The 21616-nt window shown below is 40.5% G+C and overlaps 3 protein-coding genes across 5 annotated transcripts; all 3 read left to right on the forward strand.

The window, feature by feature from the left end:
• Positions 1699 to 5265, forward strand: LOC8070512. Its single transcript, XM_002464470.2, has 2 exons — positions 1699 to 2035; positions 3197 to 5265. Exons 1-2 carry the CDS (start codon positions 1820 to 1822, stop codon positions 5093 to 5095), a joined length of 2115 nt encoding a protein of 704 aa, XP_002464515.1. The 5' UTR covers positions 1699 to 1819; the 3' UTR covers positions 5096 to 5265.
• Positions 9496 to 14289, forward strand: LOC110435469 (bifunctional riboflavin kinase/FMN phosphatase-like). Of its 3 annotated transcripts, XM_021461032.1 has the most exons (12): positions 9496 to 9745; positions 10255 to 10374; positions 10482 to 10668; positions 10883 to 11013; positions 11104 to 11173; positions 11277 to 11342; positions 11830 to 11984; positions 12074 to 12169; positions 13323 to 13474; positions 13542 to 13625; positions 13720 to 13931; positions 14030 to 14289. In XM_021461032.1, exons 2-11 carry the CDS (start codon positions 10299 to 10301, stop codon positions 13894 to 13896), a joined length of 1194 nt encoding a protein of 397 aa, XP_021316707.1. In that variant the 5' UTR covers positions 9496 to 9745; positions 10255 to 10298; the 3' UTR covers positions 13897 to 13931; positions 14030 to 14289. The 3 variants fall into 3 exon arrangements, with proteins under 3 accessions (XP_021316707.1, XP_021316702.1, XP_021316712.1); XM_021461027.1 differs by having other exon boundaries at positions 13720 to 14287; XM_021461037.1 differs by having other exon boundaries at positions 10482 to 10558; positions 13720 to 14287.
• LOC8070513 (WD repeat-containing protein 70) lies at positions 16629 to 20953 on the forward strand. Its single transcript, XM_002464471.2, has 8 exons — positions 16629 to 17525; positions 18055 to 18267; positions 18354 to 18554; positions 18749 to 18856; positions 18958 to 19095; positions 19513 to 19764; positions 19852 to 20172; positions 20322 to 20953. Exons 1-8 carry the CDS (start codon positions 17040 to 17042, stop codon positions 20487 to 20489), a joined length of 1887 nt encoding a protein of 628 aa, XP_002464516.1. The 5' UTR covers positions 16629 to 17039; the 3' UTR covers positions 20490 to 20953.

Here is a 21616-nt window from a genome sequence, read left to right on the forward strand (position 1 = left end):
ATAAGAGCCATCCAACTTTCATACATATATATAGTTCTACTGAAAGAACATGTAAAGAAGACTTCAAAATTAAATCACATACAGTTCTAGTGTCATCTCTCACTCAAACTCCATTAAAAGATTGCCAACAAAATGTCATCTTCATGTTTTCATGACACTATTGTGATCCCAATGGCACAATGGTTACTGGTGCTTGGATTGATGCATAATATGGAAAACATGACTACCTCACCAGGACGAGGCACAAAGTCAATGATGCATTACTAAAGGTATCATTATGTGATTTTGATGACACAGCTAGTGAAACCAATATTGCTTGAGATAGGTTTGCTAAAGGAAGGTATAGGATGCAGTAGTATTTATGAAGAGATAAGGTAACACAACATCAGGATATGTATTTTGACAGTAAGATAGCGGTGGGTGGCGTGGATGGGTTGGTGAGCGAGGGAAATATGTGAGGTGTAGGGTACAACGGGTAAAGGAGAAGATCCAATGGCTAGAGGAGAAGACCCAATGGCTAGAAATAATTCAATCAAAATAAAAGAAGAAAATACATTCCCTAGTTACTTAGGAGTTACACAATCTATGTCTTCCAACTATACCCCTATCCTACCTCCAATTTCTATTTTTTACTTTTAACTAAATACAAGTTTCCATTTGAACACATAATAATCATCCATACATATGTATAGTTCTACTGAAAGAATGTAAAGAAGACTTCAAAATTAAATAACACATATTTCTAGTGGCATCTCATCACTCCAAACTCTAATAAAAAATGACCAACAAAATGCCCTCTTCATCTTTTCATGAAAGTGTGATCCCAATGGCACAATGGTTACCTATGCCTAGATTGGATGCACAATATGGAAAACATGACTACCTTACTAGGACCAGACACAAAGTCAACGACGCATTACTAAAGAATCATTGCGTGATTTTGACGATACAGCTAGTGAAACAAATGCTCGAGATATGTGTGCTAGAGGAAGGTATAGTGTGCAGGAGTATTTATGAAGAGATATGGTAACGCAACATCAGGATATGTATTTTGACTCGGCAAGATAGCGGCGGGCGGTGGGCGGCGGCCAGGTTGGTGAGCGAGGGAAGCATGTGAGGTGTAGGGTTCATGGTGTAAAGGAGAAGATCCAATGGCTAGAAATCAGTTGACCTAAAGAAAAGAAAGAAAATACATTCCGTAGTTACTTAGGAGTTACGTAATCTATATCTTCCAATTCTACCCCTATCCTACTTCCAAATTTTTATTTTACTTTTAACCAAATACTTTTACAAGTTTCAACTTGAACACATAAGAGTCATCCAACTTTCATACATATATATAGGTCTACTGAAAGAACATATAAAGAAGACTTGAAAATTAAATCACATACATTTCTAGTGGCATCTCTTACTCAAACCTCGAATAAAATGACCAACAAAATTCCTCCTTCATCTTTTCATGACAGAGATTCCTAGAACAGAACAAAGATGTGCCAAACCCCATAAGCATTTGAATAGCAATATAGTGATAATAAAAAAACAACACCAAAAAACATTCCTACTTTTGAAAGGGGCAAAGTGGGAAGAACAAGTCAAAACACCGCCCACAGATTCCTCGTCCCCCTCGTTTCCCTCTTTGGCTCCTCCTTTATATCTCTCCCCTGTTTTTGCTCTCCACACACCACTTCGCCGCAAAACCCAAACTCGGTCCACTCGCAAGGACTCCGCTCTACGGAGAGGATCGCACTCGACCCCCAGACCCTCCGCTCCGGTAGAGAAAGGAGACGCCTTTCTGTGACACGCTCACGCTCTTGAGGTAATGGCGCCGGTGTGGGAGCGCGCCAGGCGCGCTCTCGCAACCAGGTTTTGCATGCACTTTGCGGCGAGGCGCGTGGTCGTCGATGACGCGCCACGTGAGTTGGTCGACATGGAGGCACAGTTTCCGGTGGCAACAGAGGCGGAGCAGCAGCAACAACAGCCGGAGGAGAGGGAGGTGTCACTGGCGTCGAGGTCATCTGGGAGCCGGAGTTCAGCGGTGAGATCTCAAACTCAAAACTATAAAGTTTTAGTCGTTTGTGAGCTATATCACGTTGTACTTGTTCTCAGATGAAGTGTTGAAAGTAAACTTGAGACACCTTGTTCATTTGGCTGATAGGCCATCATAGAAAGTATCGTTCACTGATTTGTTGTGAGAGAAAAATATTGTTGAATGGCTAGCAGATTGCTGCAAGTGAACAGGCAGATTGATAGTTTTGTGCAAAGCGATGTGTAATTGACATAAAGGATTTCATTCAGCAATACATCAACCTACATGTTTGTTCTTACATCAACTGAAACATGCATGTCATGCCCATCTTCAAGTAATACTATGCTCCTTGAAGACTTAGAGGGCCAGTGTCAAATATCTTCTGAAACATGCATGATTACAAGTTTCTAGTTTGGCCCTCTGAGAAATCCAGGGTATATGATGCACCACACCTTCCTCCCATGTGCTAGGTATCATTCAGAAAAGGAAAGAGCTGAATAATGGAGGGATGGACTGATAGGCTGATGTGTCTGCACTGCACTTGACCTTTTTTTTTATGGATGCATCTAATTTTTTTGTGTCGCCTTTGGATAATCCCAGCCTGATAATATATACCTGACGCACTGATGTCGTCGTTCATACTATATACAGGAAGAAATAACACTTACACTGTTGCCACTAGTATTTAATGCAGTTATTTGTAAGCCCGCCTTCCCTAATTCCAAAGCTAGCTATTTTGGTTCTTATCTGGCAATTTTTAGTCAAGCTAATATGAAGATGATAAGTATTACGTGCTATGCAATATATTGATGTTTCTAGTCACTATTAAACTTCATTATGTGCGGCTTATTGCTGATTCTGACATCATTGCTGGTGCGAAGAGTAAGAGTTAGCATTCTTCTCAGTGTTCTTTGCAACCACAAACATTTGTCGGGCCATTGGTTGACTGAGGTGTGGCTTGCCTATATTCCTGCTTACATTAGTTCTGTTTAAGCAAGTATTGTGATTCCTGTTCTCAGGATATCTTGTCCTTCACTGCAAAATTTATGTGTCTTTGAAGTGTTGAAATGTCACCCCCGACTTACTGATCTCTGTAATAATGTACTGTGTATTTGTACAAGCAAGGTAAAGGAGTAGCCATTTTCTAACTTTGAGTTCTCTTGATTTCAGAAGATGTGTGCAATTTGCCTCAGCGCCATGAGGTCCGGCCGCGGCCAAGCACTGTTCACTGCTGAATGCTCCCACAAGTTCCATTTCAACTGCATCTCCTCAAATGTGCAGCACGGCAACACAATCTGCCCAATCTGCCGTGCTGTGTGGAAGGAGCTGCCTTTTCAGGGGCCTCAGCTTGCTGCATCTGCTGCCCATGGGTCAGGGAGACTAAACCCATCGATTTGGCCCCAGATGAGCATGCTGTCGGTGAATCCGCTGGAGGATGAGCTCCCAGTCGTCTTTCTCATTCCGGAGCCAGCAGTTTTCAATGACGATGAGCAGATAGAAACAGCAGTTGGTGGTGGGCATTATGAGATTCCTCCATTGCTAGAGATCACGACATACACTGAATTCCCAGCAATTCAGGAGTCCGTGGCACAGGAGCAGTTTGCCATCTTGATCCATCTGAGGGTGCCGACGTGGGTGCGCACCCGAGCACCACTGGATCTGGTGACTGTGCTCGACGTCAGCCGGAGCATGTCGGGCCCCAAGCTTGCGCTCCTGAAGCGCGCCATGAGGTTCGTGATCGAAAACCTTGAGCCCAGCGACCGGCTCTCCGTCGTCGCCTTCTCCTCGTCGGCCTGCAGGCTGTTCCCGCTCCGGAAGATGACCGCCTTCGGACAGCAGCAGTCGCAGCAGGCTGTCGACTCCCTCGTCGCCGATGGCGGCACCAACATCGCCGAGGGGCTGCGGAAAGCTGCCAGGGTGGTTGAGGACAGGCAAGCCAGGAACCCGGTGTGCAGCATCATCCTGCTCTCTGACGGCGTGGACTCCCACAACCTCCCGCCGCGGGACGGCTCGGCGCCGGAGCCGGACTACGCGCCGCTCGTCCCGCGCTCCATCCTTCCCGGGAGCGAGCACCACGTCCCGATCCATGCCTTTGGCTTGGGCATGGACCACGACCACGACCACGACTCTAGGGCGATGCACGCCGTCGCCCAGATGTCCAGCGGCACCTTCTCGTTTATCGACATGGTGGGGTCGTCGATCCAGGACGCCTTGGCGCAGTGCATCGGCGGCCTCCTCAGCGTCAGCGTGGTGGCGCAGGAGACGCGGCTCAGCGTCGAGTGCGCCGACCAAGGCGTGCTGCTCACGTCCATCAAGTCTGGCAGCTACGCCAGCGGAGTGGACGGCGACGGCCGCGGCGGGTTCGTCCACGTCGGCCGCCTCTACGCCGACGAGGAGAGGGACTTCCTCGTCACCGTGCGCGTGCCGCCGTCACGCGTGTCGACTGCGCTCGTCCGGCCGCTCTGCACCTACCACGACGCGGTCACCGCGGAGATGGTGCGGGTGGGAGGCGACCCGGTGATGCTGCTCCGCCCGGAGTTCCCGGTAAGCGCGGGGGTGTCCCTGCAGGTGGAGCGCGAGAGGCACCGCGTCCGCGCCACGGAGGACATGGCCGCGGCGCAGGCCGCCGCGGAGGACGGCGACTACGCCCGCGCGGCTTCGATCCTGGCGACCCGCCGCGTGCTGCTGGAGTCGTGCGCGTCGCTGTCCTGGGACCAGCAAACGCAGGCGCTGGTGGCGGAGCTGCGGGAGATGCAGGAGCGCGTGCTGAACCCGCAGCTGTACGAGGGGTCCGGCCGCGCCTACATCCTCTCCGGGCTGAGCTCCCACTCGTGGCAGCGGGCCACTGCGCGCGGCGACTCGACGGAGCTCACGTACCAGACGCGGTCCATGGTGGAAATGCTCAGCCGGTCGCAGGCGCTCCAGCCTGAGGTACCAGAGGCGCTGAGCCGGACCCCGTCGATCTCGTCGACATCGCGCAGCCCGGCACCAACCCCCGCCCCCGCCCCCGCCTCCGGCTCATCAGGGCCACGACGCAGGCTCCGCCTCTCGTTCAGGCCGTTCCATTGACAGTGCGAACTGTCATTTGAAGTAGCAGCAGCTAGCTAGGAGGGAGAAGAAAACAATTACCATTAATTCGTTTCTTCAATATACTCCGTTGTGGTATTACCGTATTGTTGTTCGGTACTGTTTTTTTTTTGGCCGGGGATTAATCCTGATCACCTATTAAACTAGTGGGAATTAACTATCGCTATCCGGGTGATTGTTTTGTTTTAACTGGTTGTACTGTTCGTCCATTGTTTTTGCATGGAGGAGCTGTTTCGCCTGCGCTGGTTGGCTTGGTTGGAGCGCATATCGTTGCACTCCTAATTAGTTGGGCCTCTTTGGCTTTTCGACAAGCCAAGAATGTTTCAGATCTCTCATGTTCGTCAGGGCACTCACAATACAAGACTTTATCACAGAATCCAAGACAATTAATTACATATTATTTATGGTATTTTGTTGATGTGGCATCATATTTATTGAAGAAAGAGGTAGAAAAATAAGACTCCAAGTCTTATTTAGACTCCAAGTCCATATTATTCGAGGTAATAGATAACTTTAGACTCTATGATAGAGTCTGCATTGTGAGTGCCCTCAAAGCATCCGCAATACTATATCATGAAAAGCATTCATGTCACTAGTAGATGGTGAGGGCGTAAACTATGATCCTCCTCAATTTTCTCAATCTGATCGCCGGTCTCCTCTTCTTCAATGGGTTTGATTTCTCCAATAGCTCTTCTGTTACATGACTTCCATTTTTTTTTTCAAGCAGTGTGGAGAAGCAAATTAGAGCGCCTTCTTCTCCCTGATCATGGTTCCCTGCACAAGCAGAAGAAAAAAAAATACAAGTACTTTAGCCGTTTCCATTCACTCAAAACGAACTACAACAAACATACAGATGACACATTCCTCCTTTGTGTTGGCATCCCACCAAGCTTGACTTGCCATGACTGCCCCCAAAGCTGGGTTCCTCCCAAGACCTGTATTGGTCCAAATGATTTCTCAAAAGTACTGATTTTGAGTATATTATTTCCCTGTTTGAGAAAGAAAAATTGCCACAAATTTATATAACCTCTAGCATTTAGGGTCTCTAGAGATATGTTTCTAGCTTGAATTTCTTCAACACAAATATTACTAAAAAATGGGTCCGATGCCACGTGCAAACCCCCCTCCCCTCCCTCAAAGGGCCCGACGTCCATCCCAACACATCCACAATTGAGCAAATGATAACCCAGGAACGTTTTTTCTTAGCACACGCGACCGTACGTCTAGTAACGGCACATGTAACATGTCGTGCACCCCACATGGCCTACACACGCAATGAGCCCCATGCCCGTGCCCCTAACCTGCATGCGCCCGTGGTTGCAAAGGTCAAATTTGATACCATTTATAACGCTCTGAAGTCCAAACGGCTTAGATCCACTTTGTAAGAAAAAATAGACTCGTATGTATTTTTCTTAGTTTAGATTTTTGGTGTTTGATAATCAATATGACTAAGTGGGACTAATGTATTTGCAAGTGTATGTTTTCTAGTTCAATAGGATGACTTGGGCTGAGAGAACATGAAGAATTGATCAGCACTCAAAGTAGGGCAATAGAGGATGTGTGATCAACCCAAAAGTAAAGCTAGGCGTCCAAGACGCGAAGATGAAGAAGCCTGACATGAACAAATTTGAAATCACTAAAGCTACGATAAAAATGTGAATGAATTGGAATTGTCTCATAATTTTGGATCAGCTTAAATTGATATGTCACCCGTTCTTTATTAGCTTTCTAAAAAGTGTGAGTGTTGGTATATAAACTAAATGCACACAAGTAAATATAGATATCCGCAAGCGCATATATATTACACCGTTGTAGCATTTTACCAAGATTAGCCCAGTTTTAGTATTGAATCCAAAGGAATAGTACGTGAGACTATTTTTTAAGTTCTATAACTTAACCCAACTTCACAACCAAGATTAGTAAATAGGAGTTGTTGGTTTGTGAAATTGATATATGTTCTTGTGAAAATAGCTTCTAGCTTCAATAGAAAAATATTCAACCTTAATAAAATATAAAAAGTTCTATTTACTTATTTATAATGTACTATATATTTATTAGCCACTTTCAGTGCCCAATGAAGAGAATAAATATAAAATTTATTTTATGTTATTTAAAACATATGTTTTACTAGCCATTGATAGTATCCAATGAAGAGAATAGATATATGAAATCAAAGAGAATGAAAATTTAAAAAGAAAAGAAAGAAAAATAAAAAAACACAAAAATTCAAAGAAACTGAAAAAACAGTCCACAAAGAAGCTTATGTGTTTTTTAGGCGTTTACATGTATGTCATTATAAAAGTTGGTAATTATCTATAAACTATTAAAAAAGTTGAGTTTTTATAGGTGCCATTGCTCTAAACTTTTTTTTGCTCTCTGTGCCACTTTAGTCAGATTTGACTCTGGGTGTTAAACTGTAGGAATGAAAAGTCGAAAATACCCTCGTGCCTGAATATAAATTATTTTTTGAGAATCTTAACGATCTGAAATGAAAAGGCTCAAAACTAGAAAGTTGTAGATCTCGCCAAGATCTATAAATTTATATAAAAATATTTTTATTTGATTCCATATAAAAAATATGATTTTCTAAAACATGTTAATCATATCAATCATATCAAATCATTTTTTACGAAATTCAATGAAGATAGTTTTTATATATAAATTATAGGTATTATCGAGGTCTAAAACTTTGTAGTTTGAGTTTTTTTATTTAAGGTCATTAAAATGCTCGAAAAAATTAATTACATATTTAGATTTGAGAGTATTCTTTTTACTTTTTATACTTGCGGTTTGACACCGTTAAGCTAAATCTGACGGAAGTGATGTGAAGGATAAAAAAAAATTTAGACCAGAACTTAACTTTTTAATAACTTGTGGGTAATTATCAGTTTTTATAATAAACACGTAACTAAAAATCTCCTTTTTTTATTACTAGCAAAATATGCCCGTGCGTTGCTACGGGAGCAAATAGATGTTTGTAGAAAATGAGCACTCTGTTATATTTTGTGTTTTATCTTTTTTATTAAATTTGATAATTTTTAAGCTTTTAAAACTAACTTTGAAGGAGACTGTCCATATATAGTTTATATACATGCTCTTAGGCTTTTTAGGATTTGTATTTCACGCGCAATGGCACCTTATACTCTCTAGTTGAAAGGAGCCTAATATTGAATTATAATTTCTAGTTTGATTTTGATTTTATATAGATTGTATAAGTTTCTGTCAATTTGTGCATTGTTTATGAAAAGATAAGAAGCTAACAATACACTTTTATTGGTAAGCCGAAGTTTATGTAAATATTGAGATTGATTTTTATTGTGCGTTGCAACAGGAGAAAAAGCATCAAATGACCATAGAAAGTTATAACATAATATTACATTCTATTTATAGTTATGTTTTTATAAAATTTAAAGTCCATAATTTATTTTATTGATAACCATGACATCTATAGTATTAGATAGTTAATATTTAAAATAATATGTAGCTTGGAGAGATATTTATTTAATAATAAAAATAGAAATTAGTCAAACCTTCTTTTACTTTAATATTACCTTTTAATATACCATAGTATTATGTTAAAACATGAGAAGTTTGTTGGTAGCTTTATTTTTTTTATTTAGATTAGGATTTCTATGAAATAAGATATATCAGTTAAATGTATGTAGATTTTAAACACATGGGTTAAATGTATGTAGATTATAAACTTATGGACTTATAAAGTGTTCATATGACATAACAACATACCATGCAAAGGTAGTGCAAGCATCCTCAAGCATAAATTTAGTTAAATTAGTAAATCAGTGAGATATACAGGAATTGTGTTAAAACTTTTACCATAAATCAAGCATCACATTAAATAGGCTATTATAAAATTTTTATAATAATTGGAGCAAGATAACTATAATTTTAGTTTTACACTAAAAAGCATAGGCAAGCATCTACCAGCAAAAAAAATATACTAAAATTTTTCATATTTTTTGTTTACTATATGGATCTAAATATGTGGAGCTGAACAAAATTTGTTTTATAATTTTTAGATTTTTCTATGAATTATTATATATTTATTAATTTTTATAGGAGATTTTGCATTATGAACCCTAAAAAAACTTCTATTCTTTTTTTTTCGAGTAGTATATGTACGGGCCGATTGATGCGGTTGGTGCTGACAAATTTGTATTTAGGACCTTGTACTTTTTTTATTTTTAATATACTTTAATATGTATAGGAGATTTTGTATTGGGAACCCTAGAAAAACTTCTATTCTTTTTTTCCTCCTACAGCTACCAGCGCCGATTGATTCAAACAAGCGGACACGACGGATGACGGATAGGAGGTAGGGGCAGACTGAAATTTTCTCCTTTTATAAATAGGTATAGATTCCGCCGTCAATTCATCCGTCTTCCCCTTCCGTCTGCTGCATCCCTCTTCCCTCCGCCTCCTCTCTCTCTCTCTTCTCCAGACGACTGTTGGCCCCGCCGCCGCCGCCGCCCTAGGCCAGGTGCGGAGGCTTTCCTTGGTCTCTTCGCCGGCGACGAGCACCCACCAAGTACTCCCACCCCTTCTCTTCCCTTCCCTTATGCTGTGCGAAGCAGCGAAACCCTAACCTAATCGCCGGCGACGAGCACCCACCAGGTACTCCCTTCCCTTATGCTGTGCGAAGCACCGAAACCCTAGCCTAAAGCTATTTAGCTATTTGATTGACAATCCTCCTAACTTTGAAGTTTTTGCAAAAATTATTGGGTGTACACCCATGTCCCTTTACTGGATCCGCCCCTGGTGGATGGTGTTCACAGCTAAATGTATATTAGTGGGCGATGTGGCTCGCAGACATAGATATCTTGCATGAAGAGATAGCTATTATAATTGCATGGTAGTGAGTGATGACGTGGCTAGCCCATGGGTTTGCTTTTAAAAATAGGACAAAACCAAAGTGACCTACAATTTGAAATGGAGGAGGTATAATTTTGTAGCTGATGTTCGCACTGCAATCTATTTTTGTAAATGTTACTGGATTCAATTCAGTTGTTAGTTTGGAGTGGTTGCTGTTATGGACTGTCTCACTGTCATATGAGTTATTAAGCTCATTTGTTTTCTAGCTCTGCACAATTTGATGTATGCCAAAATCATTGATCATTTGACAGGTCGTGTGTCCCAAAACCTCTCTGTTGCTGCATTGAAGCTTGAAATGTCAGCACCGATGCCCATTTCCCGGCTTGTTTCCCATGTCATCCTTGATTTGGATGGCACCCTCTTAAACACAGGTGACTGAGAATTGAAAACACTAATAGTTCATGGGTTTCTAGGCTTAGAGTATGTACTAAATTCTGTCTAAGCTGACTTTGATTCTCTTGGTTGTACTAATTGGCAGATTCCGTTGTAAGTAAGGTGGTAAAACCATTTCTTGTCAAAAATGGGAAAACGTGGGACAGCAAGAAAGCTTACAAGGTAGTTGGGAAGACACCTTATGAAGCTGCAGCTATTGTTTTAGAAGACTATGGACTCCCTTACTCTACAGAAGAGTTCCTCTCAATGATTACTCCAGTGTTCAGTGAACAGTAATGCCATTGGAACTACATGCTTGTATATTTTTTATATTTGGAAAAAAAAACACATTGATTTTTATTTATTTATTGGGGGGGGGGGGTCTATGTATTTGACTATATGGTTGCATTTGGTTGATAAGATCCATAGCTGTGATGACCTGTTTCCTTGCCAGTAAGTTCTCTTCTTGAGTTAAATATTCTTGACTGACTACACCTCATATTGCAGGTGGTGCAACATAAAAGCTCTTCCAGGAGCTACTCGGCTGCTAAAACATTTAAGGAGTAATGGGGTGCCTACTGCTTTGGCTTCAAACTCACCAAGATCTAACATAGAAGCCAAAATTTCATGCCATCAAGGTATCCCTGGAAAATGTGGTTACAAGGAATCCTTTTTTCTGTTTATGTGGTAGAGTTACTTACTAGTGAATTTGTTCCTACCTTGTATAGGATGGAAAGAGTCTTTCTCTGCAATTGTTGGTGGAGACGAAGTAGAGAAAGGGAAGCCATCCCCAGATATGTGAGACATCATGTTGCATGATGCCATCATCTCTGATACTCCAGATTTGCTTAACTTGTTTCAGTTTTTTTATTTCCGGCTGTCTGTTGTGATGGTATTCAAGATTTTTGGAAGCTGCTAAAAGAATGAACGCCACTCCTTCAAATTGCCTAGTAATTGAGGATTCCTTGTAAGTTTTTCTTCAAAAAACTTTATGCTATATGTGGTAATACTCTTCACAAAGACATCATGTTCCCTTCTCCCACCTCCTGAAAACATAGGAAGGCTAGTTAAAATCATGTTGTGGATAGGCTTATGGAAATTGATGAGATTTTAGCCAGTAACAAGTAATGTTTTCCTTGCTGTATTTTAAGAAGAGAATATTGTTATACACCATATTTGACATATCATTTTAGATATGAAGCGTCATAATAATAAGATATTGGTACAATCCTGTTGGGTTTAGTAATAAGCAGCATGGCACCTAGAATTTCTATTGAAGTAAATGTTTATTTTCTCTTCCATGTATTCTGGGCTCACATGACATCACATGTATAATCTGTATTTTTTTTTCTGATAACCGTTCCTTTTACTGGTTCAAACTATGATATAGGATGAAGTACTTTAGTGAAGAGTGAAGACATTACCTTTAACATTGTAAGTAATGGTTGTGCTAGGCCAGGTATTACAGCTGGTAAAGCTGCAGGGATGCATGTCATAGCTGTACCTTCAATACCCAAAAAGACTGCTGAGTTCAGTTCTGCTGATGTGGTGATCAATTCCCTCCTTGATGTGAGGCCTGAGAAATGGGGTTTACCACCATTTAATGATTGTATGTTTGAATTCGTATATTAGTTTTATTCATTCAGAGGAGAATATATCTAGTCCTTTAGCTTATCTGTCATCAAATTTTCTGCACAGGGATTGAAGATACCTTACCAATAGAACCGTGGTTTATCAGTGGACCAGTGATCAAAGGATTTGGCCGTGGTTCTAAAGTACTAGGAATACCAACAGGTATGGTGGGCTAGAACCATAAAGGTTGAATATTACAACTGTTTTGAATCTCAAGTTTTTTCATTGAATGGACCATTTCAGATGTTTCCCCAAATAGCTGGTTTACTTTTGAATCAGTTCAGCATTTTACCTCACTAAGAAAGTTGCTAGACAAAACTATTGATAGACTAATGGTTTCATGCTGGTTTGCAAGCTCCCATCTGAAATGGACATTATTTGGTAATACTTCTGGAATATATTACATAGCAGCCCCTTTATATTAATATTCACCAATACAATTTCTCGTGTACAAGGTTGGGGGATGTGCCATCATTTTTCGTTAGAATGGCAATATCCTAACCATTACCAGTCCTCATATCTTGGCCATTATTGGACCTAATAGCACTTCATGATATCATATCTGCATGAACCTGTATTGATTAAGCTAGAAAGGACATTAGAGCATTTTAGTTCTTTTTCTTACATGTACACAGTACACTCATTTCTGTATAAGTACATTCATATAGCAATTGAGCAATTATTCTGCTCATTCTATTATTGGCTCTGTTCCAAATTGCAAGACGTTTTGGTTTTTTTAGATACATTGCTTTTATTATGTATCTAGACATAGTGTATATCAAAGCTATGTATCTAGAAAAGCCAAAATGTCTTGCAATTTGGAATGGAGGGAGTAGCTTTCAGTTCTGTTCCCTATGTGGTGAGAACACGCGTTTAGTATGATGTTGTGGCAGCCAGGTGTGGTGCTGGCCAACCAGGTCTAGAATCCTGGGTCTCACTAAAAGGGCCCCTCACCAGACCAGAGTTAGGCCCAGTTTTTTTGTTTCCTCTTTCCTGTATGGTTATTATTTTGATTTTTTTTCTTCAATAATTCTCCCTGTTTATGTTATATGCTGTTCTTTTTTCTAGATCATATTGTAGTATACTACTTTCTCTGTTCCAAATTATAAGTCACTTTGACTTTTTCGGTACATCCATTTTGATATGTATTTAAACATATATTATTCTAGATACATAGCAAAATAGATGTACCAAAAAAGTCAAAGCGACTTATAATTTGGAATGGATATTCTATAGGAGTTCATATTTGTTTCTTTGATAGTACTACACTTAATTTTTCAACCGGAGCACTGATGGTTTTCATTTTGTACTGTAGCTAATTTACCTGCAGAGAACTTTTCTGATGTAGTGTCCGAGTATACATCTGGGGTATACTTTGGCTGGGCTGGACTTTCAACACGTGGTACATATAAGATGGTTATGAGTGTTGGCTGGAACCCATATTTTGACAATACTGAGAAGACAGTAGTGAGTATTCTTTACAGCCATATCCATGCACATTCTATTACTTTGTTTTAAAAGACTTCAATTGCAGGAACCTTGGTTGCTTCATAATTTTGGTGAGGACTTCTATGGTGAGGAGCTGCGCCTTGCCATTGTTGGCTACATAAGACCTGAGGTAATTGAGGGCCCAAACAAATATTTTAGCAGATACAACTGATCCATGAGTTGGAATGCATGCCTGACCTGTGACATCCCTTCGAAATTCTTAGGCCAACTTTCCTTCGCTTGAGAGCTTGATAGAGAGGATTCAAGAGGATGGGAGAATAGCAGAGAAGGCACTAGACTTACCGATGTATGCCAAGTACAAAGACTCACCATATCTGAGAAATACTTTGCAGCTGGGAAGTACTAATGATGATAGCCAGGCTGAGCTGAATTCCAAGTGACAAGCCCCTGCAGTTGGTCACTAAATAAGTTGCCGGTTATTGTTCTGTTCGCGATAGAGTGAAATACACTTGTATTACGATTGGACTCTTGTTGACCTTATAGGCTTATACGCAGTTCTTTCCACCTTTTCAGAACCAGTGTTCCTCAAAGAACAGTTCATTCGTTGAGGAAAATGGTGGTTGCACTATATGGTTGTTCCTCAAAGAGGGGTGTTGATACCCTTTCTAAAGAAAATGACGGGATGTTGAAAGGTGAATACAGGGATACTTCATTCGTTGATTACTGAATTGATGCATTCGAGATTGGGAAGATATCACTTGTACTAGTTTAAGTTAAGAAACAGTAAAAAGATACTTAATAATTCTTTCTTAATGAAATGATGCACAGCTCTCTTGCATTGTTCAAGAAAAAAGCAACCATTCATATCCACAACTGAGGCATTTCAACAGCATATCATAAATAATTATTGAGTTGTTGATCATTCGATATTGAATACATATGGATGTTACCACAATAGTGAGTACATTAATTGTTATGGTGAATGTTAAGTAAATGGACATGGAAGCATGTTCTCCTTAGCCTTGACGTGTATTTGAATGTTTGTGCTTAGATAATTAAACTTAATTAAATGTTTTTGTGCATATTAATTAATTTTTTTTTCATGTTTTCTATAAACCACTTGTTGAACCAGCTTCCCATATATCTCACTATAACTTTTGAAGGAGGCCGCTTTGAAATGTCTTAGGCCGCGATTTAAAATATGGATGAAAATATTTTATAGGGTGTTTGGTTTAAAGAATGACTCCATTTTAGATGAGGTAATGCATCATGAATTGATTTCTCAAATTTAGTAGAATGACTTCATTCTTTATATAAATATTAATTATTGACCTAGAAGGAATGAAATGACGACGCATCATTCTATTCTACTAGCAGGAACCCGCGCGTTGCCGCGGGCATGACATAGGCCCGAAAAAGGCAAGTTGTATGGAGTAGTTGTAGATGAAGCCACCTATGAACTGGTATATTACAATTTGTTTAAAATAATAGCATTGATATTAGACACTGCATCTTTGTGAGGATAAACACGCTCATTCAGGGGTCTGTTCCTTTTGTACGGTATGACCTATCGGCATCATAGATTTGGATTGGAGGTAAACACGATGGAGGTGTAAGCTCTGAACTGAACTGTAGAGGAGTGAGGAGCATTAAAGACGTGGAGTTCCCGTATATTAAGTAGATTCACGCAGGAGCCATTGACGCGCTGCCCTTGAGCCGTCCATGGCGGAGCAGAGGTTAGGCGTACATGCCAACGCAGATCTGAAACACCTACGCGATGGGGCGAGGCGGCACAGTGAGGATGGGCGGAGCGATGACGGCACTGGCGCCGGCAGGGTTAGGCAGCAGTGTTACAACGGGGGTTGCGAGATGACAGAGATGGAGCTGAGGAGGTTAACTCCAGCATGTATTATAGCGCCGGCGTGCGCACCCCCCGGTGGGTAGCCTGGGGCGGCGGAGGGTACTGGGAAGTGGGTTTGGGGAGGGCGTGGAGGGTGTGCGAGCATCCTAGAAGCTTTGCAATGGGTTTTCATTTTTTTTTCCCATGCCCCCCCTGCCTGACCGTGAGGATGAGGCCGTTGTGCGTGCAGAGACCGAGGATGGGAAATCAAATGGACAGGGAAAACTGGTGACGTGGCTGGCTGTGGGATCAGTAAATGGTGTTGAGAAATAAGGGTAAAGGTAAGATTACACAACCCAATGAAGTGAGGACGGACTAGACTAGATGGACTAATTCATTCTTCAAACCAAACAATCCAATAAAGTCTAAAACAACTGATTTGTTCCTCGCACATGATCATTTTCTTTATAGAATTATCCTATACTTTTTTGGTTTCAAATTATAAGTTACTTTAACTTTCATAGAGAGTCAAAACATATCAAGTTTGACAAAAATTATAGAGTATTACAAAGATTTATAATGTTAAAAGGTATTTATACTATGAAAATATAATTAATAAAGAATCTAATTGTACTTACTTTTTGGTATCACAAATGTTGTTATTTTGTTATAATAAAGTTTGAGATTTGAGATATTGTGATAAAGTTGAAATGATATTTGAGTCTTTTACCTATGTGCCATTTATAAAAGATTGAAATGATCTCTATACCATTGAAAATTTTAAAAGTTCTCTTGTACTATCGTATAAATTTTTTTCCCCTACATGCCACTTCCGTCACTCTATCGTTTGATTTAAACAGAGCTGGGTGCCAACTAGATGCGAAATGACTTTTTGCCCATCACTTCAATCCTCGTCTCGGGCTTCTTGTTCTGGTTAATTCCTGAGCTTTTTGTTCACCACCTAAAGGCAAATCCTAGAGCTCGTGGAGAAGGAAGGCGTGGGCAGCTGGGCATGTGTGAAGGCAGATCTTCATCTCGGGTTTCTGTTTTTTCTTTTATTATGTGTAATCGGTTCAAATTTTGAAATCCATAGCAAATAATAGAAAAATACTAAAATAGAAAATTTGGTTTTTTTTTGAAAAAAATTGAAAAATCTAGTTTTGCTAAAATAAAAAATGCATATCGATGATAATTTTGAATCTCTTTTTATGTCTGAATGTATTTAATTTAAATACTTATTTTGGTTATCACAATTGTCGAAATTTTTTTGATGCATTGCAAATTTATTTTGTTTAGTGATATAGAGGGAAAGTGATGTTTTTTGCAACACAATGGGCTTTAGAGAAAATAATTAAAATGTTTGTGCATTCTACAAGTGAGGGCAACAATGTCTTTTTTCACTTGCAGTTAGTTGTTGCTACAGGCAAAATAGATGGAAGTGGCACGTAGAGAAAAGAAGTTTCGTGCAAGAATATAGGAGAATTTTTGAAATTTTCAGTAATATACAAATGATTTTGATCTTTTATAATAGCACACAGGTAAAAAGGCTCGTGATAATTTGGGAGGAGGGAGTAGAAAACAGTTCCCACAGCAAACAGGTTTTAACGAGCAAGACAGCACGCTGAAGCCTTTGTACAGGCACCGACTCGCTCGACCGGTTTTGGAACACACGAACCCGCATCTCTCCTGAGCTGGCAACCTCGCGCAGAGCTAGCAGACCTCGCCGGCGGCGACCGTGTGCCCATGGCTGACGGGGCCGAGATGGACGAGGAGGCTATGCGAGCCTTCTTTCCGCTCTCTTTCGGCAAGGCGCCGGCTCGGCCCGGCTCTGCGGCCTCCTCCGCCCACTCCTCCACCCTTCGCAAGCCTCAAAACCCTAGTAACCCCAAGCCCCCCGCCTCTACCGCCACGGACGACGATGGAGCCGCTATGATTGGTCCCCCTCGGCCGCCGCCGGCGCCCGCGGAGGAGGACGACGACGACAAGGACCGCGGCGGCGTCATGATCGGGCCGCCTCGGCCACCGCCGCCCTCAGCTCGCGGCGAGGGGAACGACGACGATGGCGACGGCATGATTGGGCCGCCTAGGCCGCCGCCAGCGGATGATGAAGACGTCGATGATGATGATGATGACGAGGAGGACGACGGCGAGGAGATGGAGGATGACGGCGAGGGTGGATTCAATCGGATCCCTCTCAGCAACGAAATTGTTCTGCGGGGGCACACTAAGGTACGAGCGACGAGCTCCAGCTCTCCTCCTTCATTTGGTTTTGTTATTGCTTTAGGCGCCATTTGGACGAATTGTTCTTTTTCTGAGACAATTTAGCTGAATTAAGTTGGTTTTAGAAAAAAAAAAAGGAAAAGGACTAAAGTTCCCATGCTGTTAGCTGTTTACGGTTTTATTTTTAGTATTAGGATACACCCCAGAGAAGGTAGATGGATTACTGGTAGTATTGATTGTTAGAACCTGTTTGAAAAATATAATGAAATTGCAAATGAATATCAGCTTTTGTTTTGTCTTGAATTAGATCTTAGATTTAGTGTGATTGATGATAAAACTGGTTTTGAACATTCAATGCTTATCAAAAGTTCAGCAAGATGTCAATTGTGGTGTTCTAATTGAAATTTCTCACAGGCTAGTCAATGGATAGTTTGAGATAGAGATTTCATGAGATTGCTAACTTGCTAGACATTCAAATCATGTTGCCAGTCTCTAATGCATGCATTTTGCTGGTTAATAATAATACTATTTCTGCCAGGTTGTCTCAGCCCTTGCTGTTGACCATACAGGATCCAGAGTGCTCTCTGGTAGCTATGATTATACAGTGCGTATGTACGACTTCCAGGGTATGAATTCAAAGCTTCAGTCATTCAGACAATTGGAACCCTTTGAGGGCCATCAAGTTCGTAGCCTAAGTTGGAGTCCAACATCTGATCGATTCTTATGTGTTACTGGTTCAGCTCAGGCCAAGGTATTCTGCTCTTGTAACCTTTCATATTTTTCCCAATACTTCACCAGTAGAGCTGAAAACTTGTTGACAAGTATGCTTTAAATCAGATTTATGACAGGGATGGGCTTACACTAGGAGAGTTTGTTAAGGGTGATATGTATATTCGTGATCTGAAGAATACAAAAGGCCATATCTCCGGGCTTACAGGTGGTGAGTGGAATCCGAAGTCAAAAGAGACCATTCTGACATCATCTGAGGATGGCTCCATACGCCTCTGGGATGTGTCTGACTTTAAAAGTCAGAAGCAGGTATTTTGATCTATTATTTCTATTTGCCAGACATTAACGGATTGTTTTTCTAAAATAATATCAGGAGACCCTTGGAAGGCACTGTTATTGGCTCATTTTAGTACCTCGAAATTCTTTATTTGCTATTTCAAATAATCAAAATTTTTATCATTTGAACTGCGCCTGGCTGAATCTGTTAATTACTTTATGAATAGGTCATCAAACCTAAGCTGGTAAGACCAATGCGGATTCCTGTTACATCATGTGCATGGGACCATGAAGGAAAACGAATTGTGGGTGGCATAGGAGATGGTTCTATACAGGTACATATTTTATGTAGAATTCTTATGTTCCGTTATCACTTTATATTCAATCAAATTGTTTCTTGTAATGCTCACTGACCTGCATACTGTATCCCTCATAGGTCTGGACCATAAAAGCTGGATGGGGTAGCAGACCAGATATCCATGTTGAGAAAACACACACAGAGGATATTACTGGGGTTAAATTTTCAACAGATGGACAGATTCTTCTGTCAAGAAGTATGGATAGTACTCTTAAGGTAATTTACCTGAGCTTTGAGGATTACAATTTCAGAACTTTATATTAATATTTCAACTTGATTATGTCCTTATGGGTGTGAGGGGAGGTTACATGTTTATGGCAACTTGCAACTTTGTGGATTGGCTGGTCGTGTTAGATATTTTTTGGGCTGGTCTGTTGTACTGTAGCTATGCAAATATGTGATGGCATTGATGTGTTCTTCCTTGTTTAGAACCCTGCTATACATACAACCAGACACAACTCGACTGTACGCTAGTTCAAACTTCAAAGTAAGAGATTAGATTCACACTAGATCTACAAAATAACACTGGCTGTGCTAGTCCCTGTATTGTTAGTGTCAAGTTGTATGCATTTCATTTTTCTTCTTCTTATTATTCCAAGATATTTAATTGGAATGTTACATTGGTGAATGCAGATATGGGATTTGAGAAAAATGAAAACTCCTTTGAAAGTATTTGAAGATCTGCCAAATCACTATGCTGAGACAAATGCAGCCTTTAGCCCAGATGAGCAGCTTATTTTTACTGGAACATCTATTGAAAAAGATGGTGACAATGGGGGATTACTTTGTTTCTTTGATAGAAAGAAACTTGAGCTTGTATCGAGGGTGGGAATTTCACCACAGTACAGTGTGATAAGGTGCCTCTGGCATCCAAGAATCAACCAGGTTTTTTTTTTCTCTTACTAATGAATTTCAAGAAATGAGCACTGCCATTTTAAAGGATATTATTGAACTTCTTTGTTTTACCTTTAGGTGTTTGCAACAGTTGGAGACAAGAAAGAAGGCGGGACTCATATCCTGTATGATCCTTCTATTAGTCAAAGGGGAGCTCTTGTATGTGTTGGACGAGCACCAAGGAAAAAGTCTGTTGATGATTTTGAGGTGCAACCTGTCATACACAATCCACATGCATTGCCACTTTTCCGAGATCAACCAAGTCGCAAACGCCAAAGAGAGAAGATACTGAAAGACCCGCTCAAATCACACAAGCCAGAAGCACCTGTTAATGGTCCAGGATATGGTGGAAGAGTGGGTACTACAAAAGGCAGTTTGCTGACACAGTACCTCTTGAAGGTAGTGCACATACTTAATATCTCCATGTGTTTTGTATGTATATATGTTGTACTTGGGGTTGTTTTAGGTTTTCTGCATGTCCCACTGATACCATTTGGGGTCAACTGATTACTTACCCCATATATTTGCCCTTTTTCTGCATGTTACAGGAAGGTGGTTTAATTAAGGAGACCTGGATGGATGAAGATCCAAGAGAAGCGATTTTGAAGTATGCTGATGCTGCAGAGAAAGACCCAAAGTTTATTGCGCCAGCTTATTCTCAAACCCAGCCGAAACCTGTTTTTGCAGAGTCTGATTCAGACAATGAAGAGAAATAACCATGTGCCTGGTTACCTAAGCAAGCATGCACCTGCATTCTATTTTCTGACAGCTGTCTCTTGCTGAGCTTATTGCACAAACCCAGTAACCTACTTTTTAACAGTGGAGAAACAAAAGAGCATATTTTAGGGTCTTGAAGGCAAAATAGGTACCACAAGTCTTTTCAGTAACGTCTAATTTTTGGAATGGATGATAGGAGCTCTGCCCCTTAATTACAGATGGATAGGATTAAGTAATTACAACACTTGAGCACTAAAGCCTCTATGATTTGTTTGATGTTGTACCCACTGTATGTACTTGGGTGTAAAAGAGTGGCAAATTTATTTACATGCCTTAAACATAACTGTAGTGCTGAATGTACCGCTCTGTTTTCTTGAGTTTATCTGTCGAATCTGCCGGTCATTCCACATTATTTTTCGCTCACAACAAGTTTGCCTTTGTTTGCTTGGGAGAATTAGTTTTATTTTATTCTGGTGTTCCTATTGGACTAGTTGGAAGACATTCTCAGAATATCTTTCAAAATCCTCTTTGATGTTCCTATTGGGCTTGTTGTAAGATATTCTGAGGATTTTGAAAGATATTAACTATTTCTTTTTTGTTGCTTGAACTGTACGGTTCAAACAAGTTGTGAAACAGTGGCGTATCATCCTTGTTATTATTATACTATTGTCCAATAAGCCAGTGGCCCTGGATAGCAACCAGTTGAAAACATCTGGATAATACAATTCTGACTTACGTGTCTGGATCAGAATATTATATTGTTAAATCACATCTATTTTCTTTAGTAAGCTCGTCTGCATGAATCCATGAACGTTTAACATCTTTATTTTTTCAACATAGGGTACGATATGTCTTAATATCTAAAAAGGAACTTTTTCTCAAAAAAAAAATATCTTTAACGTTGTATAGATCCAGTAAATAATTCATTATCTTATTTTTGTATTAAAGATTTTTCTTTATGAAATAGTATATGAATTGATATATTAAGAATTTAATTAATATTTTATTGTGTATTTGATTTGAAATATTTTTTGTACCCATGTGCGTGTAGTAGAAAGGCCTATTTTTTGCTATATAAAGAGAAAAATAGATAGGGAAAATCTACGGAAAACGACTGTATTCTCGG

The sequence above is a fragment of the Sorghum bicolor genome, chromosome 1, assembly GCF_000003195.3.
Source record: "Sorghum bicolor cultivar BTx623 chromosome 1, Sorghum_bicolor_NCBIv3, whole genome shotgun sequence".
Lineage (NCBI taxonomy): Eukaryota > Viridiplantae > Streptophyta > Magnoliopsida > Poales > Poaceae > Sorghum > Sorghum bicolor.

What these genes read in the sequence shown, in the direction of transcription:
- LOC8070512 (XM_002464470.2), top strand. Translation starts at nt 1,820, where the DNA reads ATGGCGCCGGTGTGGGAGCGCGCCAGGCGCGCTCTCGCAACCAGGTTT. An exon ending in CTGGGAGCCGGAGTTCAGCG is followed by an intron (nt 2,036 to 3,196) that starts GTGAGATCTCAA and finishes TCTTGATTTCAG; the next exon opens with AAGATGTGTGCAATTTGCCT.
- LOC110435469 (XM_021461032.1), top strand. Translation starts at nt 10,299, where the DNA reads ATGTCAGCACCGATGCCCATTTCCCGGCTTGTTTCCCATGTCATCCTT. An exon ending in TGGCACCCTCTTAAACACAG is followed by an intron (nt 10,375 to 10,481) that starts GTGACTGAGAAT and finishes ACTAATTGGCAG; the next exon opens with ATTCCGTTGTAAGTAAGGTG. An exon ending in TTTACCACCATTTAATGATT is followed by an intron (nt 11,985 to 12,073) that starts GTATGTTTGAAT and finishes TTTTCTGCACAG; the next exon opens with GGATTGAAGATACCTTACCA.
- LOC8070513 (XM_002464471.2), top strand. Translation starts at nt 17,040, where the DNA reads ATGGCTGACGGGGCCGAGATGGACGAGGAGGCTATGCGAGCCTTCTTT. An exon ending in GGCATCCAAGAATCAACCAG is followed by an intron (nt 19,765 to 19,851) that starts GTTTTTTTTTTC and finishes TTTTACCTTTAG; the next exon opens with GTGTTTGCAACAGTTGGAGA. An exon ending in TGACACAGTACCTCTTGAAG is followed by an intron (nt 20,173 to 20,321) that starts GTAGTGCACATA and finishes TGCATGTTACAG; the next exon opens with GAAGGTGGTTTAATTAAGGA.